This window comes from Arachis hypogaea, chromosome 11, assembly GCF_003086295.3.
Source record: "Arachis hypogaea cultivar Tifrunner chromosome 11, arahy.Tifrunner.gnm2.J5K5, whole genome shotgun sequence".
In the NCBI taxonomy this organism is placed as follows: Eukaryota; Viridiplantae; Streptophyta; class Magnoliopsida; order Fabales; family Fabaceae; genus Arachis; species Arachis hypogaea.
This window is the reverse complement of record NC_092046.1, coordinates 142,124,407-142,129,084: the sequence shown is the minus strand read 5'-3', so window position 1 is coordinate 142,129,084 and position 4,678 is coordinate 142,124,407. Positions and strand designations below refer to the sequence as shown.

The following is a 4,678-nucleotide window of genomic DNA, read 5'->3' as shown; positions in this document are numbered from 1 at the left end:
GATCGTACCTTTTCAGCTGTTATCTTTGCTAAGGGTTGCGCTTCTATCCATTTTGAGAAGTAGTCTATAGATACCAAAAGAAATTTTACCTGTCCTGGTGCTGTTGGGAAGGGGCCGAGGATGTCAAGTCCCCATCTGTAGAAAGGCCAGCTTACCTCCATGCTGTGCAGTACTTTGGCTGGCTTGGTTGAGATCGCCTCGTGTTTCTGGCATTTGTCACATGTTTTGACTTTTGCTATGCAATCTCTCTTCATGGTCGGCCAATAATATCCTGTTCGGATTATTTTTGCAGCGAGAGCTCGTCCTCCTATGTGGTTCCCACATACTCCTTCATGGACTTCATTCATTACCTCTCTGGCCTGGTCTTGGTCTAGGCATCTTAGTAATGGTTGTGAGAAACCTCGTCTGTATAGCTCTCCTGATATTCTCGTGTAGAAGCTTGCCTTACGTTTGAACTGTTGAGGATGGAGCTCGTCTCTGGGTAATGCACCTGTACATATGTATTCAAGGAAAGGTTTCCTCCAATCGTGGAGGTGGTTAATGTTTTCAATACATAATAATTCAATGCTCGGTTTTGTGAGTGTGTGCTGCGATAATGTTGATGTTTGTGTGTCCGCCCTGGTGGCGGCGAGTTTAGATAGTATGTCTGCCCTGACATTTTGTTCTCTATGCACATGTAATATGGTGAACGAACTGAATTTGAAATTAGATCCTTTGCTATGAGCCAGTATTGTTCTAGCAAGGGATCTTTTACCTGGAATTCTCCTCGGATTTGTTGGACCACCAGGAGGGAATCGCAATGTGCCGTTAAGTTCGTCACTTTGTGGCTTAGGGCGAGCTTTAGTCCCGCTATGAGGGCTTCATACTCGGCCTGATTGTTGCTTGCCGAGAAGTGAAATTGGAGGGCTTGCTCGGCTACCACCTTATTTCCCTCCTTTAAGATTATGCCAGCCCCACTCCCTTCTCGACTTGACGCCCCATCCACGTGCAATTCCCATGTTTCAATGTGATCGTATGGGGTCATCTCCGTGATGAAGTCGGTGAGAACTTGTGCCTTGAGGGCCGATCTAGTCTGAAACTGAATGTCGAACTCTGAGAGTTCAATTGACCATTTGGTCAACTGTCCTGCCAGTTCTGGTTTTGTTAATATTTGTCTCAGTGGGTGATTCGTTCTTACTACTATTGTGTGGCTTTGGAAGTAGTGTCTAAGTCTCCTTGCTGTTGTTATCAGTGCAAGGGCGAGTTGTTCTATCTTCGGATATCGTTGCTCGGTTGGTTGCATGACTCTGCTGACAAAGTATACTGGCTGTTGCGTTTTTCCTGTTTCGAGAACAAGGGCCGAGCTTATAGCATAACTTGAAACAGATAAGTATAAATATAAAGGTTTACCGATTTCTGGTCTTTGTAGCACGGGTGGTGTTGATAAGATCGTTTTGAGCTCGGAAAATGCTTTCTCGCCTTCCTCTGTCCAATGAAATTTTTTGTTCTTCGATATTGTTTGGAAGAGGTAATATGCTCGGCTTGATGCAGCGGGTAGGAATCGGGATAGCGCAGCTATCCTTCCTGCAAGTTGTTGTACCTCTTTTATCGTTTTAGGGCTTTCCATGTTGAGTATTGCTGAACATTTTTCAGGGTTCGCCTCGATTCCTCGCGATGTGAGCATGAATCCGAGAAACTTTCCTCCCTTTACACCGAAGGCACACTTCTCTGGGTTCAATCTCATATTGTAAATTCGGAGTTGTCCAAATATTTTCCTGAGGTCTTCACAGTGTGATTTTTCTTTCTTGGTTTTCGCGACCATATCGTCCACATATATCTCCATGTTGCGTCCTATTTGGTGATGGAAGACCTTGTCCATCAAGCGTTGATAGGTCGCACCTGCATTCTTTAAGCCAAATGGCATTACACGATAACAAAAGTTTCCATGTTCGGTTATGAATGCTGTCTTGCTTTGATCTTCAGGATGCATGAGTATTTGATTATACCCCGAGTATGCATCCATGAAGCTTAAGCTTTCGAAACCTGAAGCGTTGTCTACAAGCTTATCAATGCATGGTAAAGGGTAGGCATCTTTAGGACATGCTTTGTTTAAATCTGTAAAATCGACGCACATGCGCCATTTACCTGAGTTTTTTCTTACCATTACCACATTCGAGAGCCATGTGGTGAAGCGGATTTCTCTGATGAAGTCGTCTTGTAAGAGTTTACTGGTCTCTTCCAGGGCTGCCTTTGATTTCTCTGTTCCTAGGTTTCTTTTCTTCTGAGCTATGGGTCGGCTCGAAAGATTGGTGGCGAGTTTGTGACAGATGATGTCCGGACTTATGCCCGGCATATCTGCTGGGGTCCAGGCGAATAAGTCTGCGTTGGCTCTTAGTAGCTTTACGAGATCCGACCTTTCTTGTCCTTGTAGTGCTTGACCGATGTATGTTACTTGCTCTGGTTTGGATGTCAGTTGAATTTTCTGGAGTTCGTCAGTTGGTTGTGGTCTCTCCTGTGTGTCTCCCCTGGGGTCGAGTTTGGCTAGGGAAAGGACTTCCTCTCTGGTTTGTACCGCTTTGATCTCGTGTTGTCTTTCTCTGTTATCCGACCTTTTTAGGCAAGAGTTATAACACTGCCGAGCTTGTTGGCGGTCTGAGTGAATCGTTGCTATTCTTCCGTCCTGTGCCTGAAACTTAACACATAGGTGGAAAGTTGATATTACTGCTCTGAACATGTTCAGAGCGGGTCTCCCGAGGATAATGTTATAAGGACTATTGCAATCGACAATCAGGTATTGTATATCAAGTGTTCGGGATGATGCGTTTTCACCTATTGTCGTTTTAAGCCATATATAACCTTTTATTGGTACCCTTTCTCCGGAGAATCCTACCAGTTCTCCGGAGGAGGGTTGTATGAGTTTTTCAGATAAGTTCATCTTTAAAAAGGTAGAATAAAAGAGTACGTCTGCGCTGCTACCTGGGTCCAAAAGGACCTTTCTTACCAGTAGGTCGCCTGTCTGGATAGAAATTACGACCGGGTCGTCCAGGTGTGGGGCGGCCGAGCACATATCCGCTTTATTGAAGGTGATTTCTAAATCTGGTGCGTCGCTCTTGTTTGGAGGTGAGGTTCCTTCTATGGCTAGCATGGCTCGGTAACTCCATTTCCTGGCCGATGTTGTTTCGCCGCCTCTAGCGAATCCTCCGGAGATGCAGTTTATGACTGCCTTGGGTAGGTTATTGCTCGGCCATTTTTCCTTGTTTACTGAGGTCGGTTGCCTTTCCTCCTTGCCTTGGTCGTCTTCCTTATGCTTCCTCCCTTCAATGTACTTATCTAATAGGCCTTGCCGTGCAAGCCTTTCCAAAAGGTCTTTGGCTATTATGCATTCGTCGGTGGTGTGTCCGTATTTTTGGTGGAAAGCGCAATGTTTGCTTTTGTCTACGAACCTCTGGTCTTGGTAACTGCCTGCCCTTACTGGGGGTTTTATAATCTTGGCATTGAGTATTTCCTTGATTATCTTTTCCCTTCTTGTGTTGAATCTGGTGTAATTGTCAAATTTCGGAGTGAGCTTAAATGTTTTGCCGACCTCCTTGTTGGGGGTCGATCTCATTGATCGTTCCTCCTCCCTTATGGGTTTCCTTTCCATTTTGTTGGCCTCGCGTAGTTCTTCGATTTCCATTTGTCCGGCTGCCCTTTCCCTGAACTCCTCCAGTGTCTTCGGTTTGGTGATGGCGATCGTTTCTCTGAATTTGCCAGGTCGGAGGCCGGCCTTAAGTGCATGGAGGTGGACAGCCGGATCTAGGTCGGGTATTTCCATGGTCGCCTCTGCAAACCTGGTCAGGTAACCCTTTAGGCTTTCCTGTGGACCTTGGCGGATCGTGCCGAGGTAATCCGATCCATGGACGTATATTCTCGCTGCGGCGAAGTAATCAATGAAAGACTTCGCCAGCTCTTCAAAAGAAGAGATTGAACCTGCAGGTAGTTTCGAAAACCAAAGCAAAGCTGCTCCGTCAAGATACGTCGGGAAGGCTCTGCAAAGTACAGGTTCATTGTTAGGACCGTTAAAAAACATCATAGATTGAAATTTCTTAATGTGAGCCCGGGGGTCACCAATCCCCTTATACGGCTCAAGTGAGGAGGGGAGTGTGAAATGTTTTGGCATTTGAAAATTTGTGATTTCTTCGGAAAAAGGGTTGTCCGAGGTTAGTCTCTCTTTTGGTGGGTCAGCGATCAGCAGGTCAGATGTGCCCTGGGAAGATCTTTTGGAATTTCCCTCGCCTATCTGGTTGGCGTTATTTCGTGCTGATAGTTCGGCTAGTCTTTTGACTTCTGCTTGAAGTTCCGCCATTTGGGCCATGAGCTCAGCCTGTGTGAATTGAGGGACTCCGTTGTCAGCCATGACTGGGGCTCGCGCTATCCTGCAAAGAGAAACTCAAGAGGTAGAAATATAACAGGAAATCGTGGGGTTAGTGTTATCGGCCCCACGGTGGGCGCCAAATGTTCCGTTTGGGTGATCCGAGGAGTAAGCTGGGCCTTGGGAGCTTGTTAGGTCTGGACGAGCTTACACGTCCGCTAGGGTCAGCGTGGCAAGGGTCCTCGGATGTCTCTGAAACACGGCGGTGGGAGTACCTGCAAAAGCACTCCGATGCTTAAGTTAGAATGTGTATTTATCAAAGAAGAAAGTGTATTAAGTAAGGGAAGA

At 46.2% G+C, this 4,678-nt stretch overlaps 1 protein-coding gene across 1 annotated transcript; it reads right to left on the bottom strand.

The window, feature by feature from the left end:
• Positions 1-379: 379 nt before the first annotated feature.
• On the bottom strand, positions 380-4,375 carry LOC140176259 (uncharacterized). Its single transcript, XM_072206199.1, has 2 exons — positions 2,141-4,375; positions 380-2,041 (listed from the first exon to the last, which is right to left on the bottom strand). The coding sequence occupies exons 1-2, from the start codon at positions 4,373-4,375 to the stop codon at positions 380-382; spliced, it is 3,897 nt and encodes a 1,298-aa protein (XP_072062300.1).
• Between the last annotated feature and the right edge of the window lie 303 nt (positions 4,376-4,678).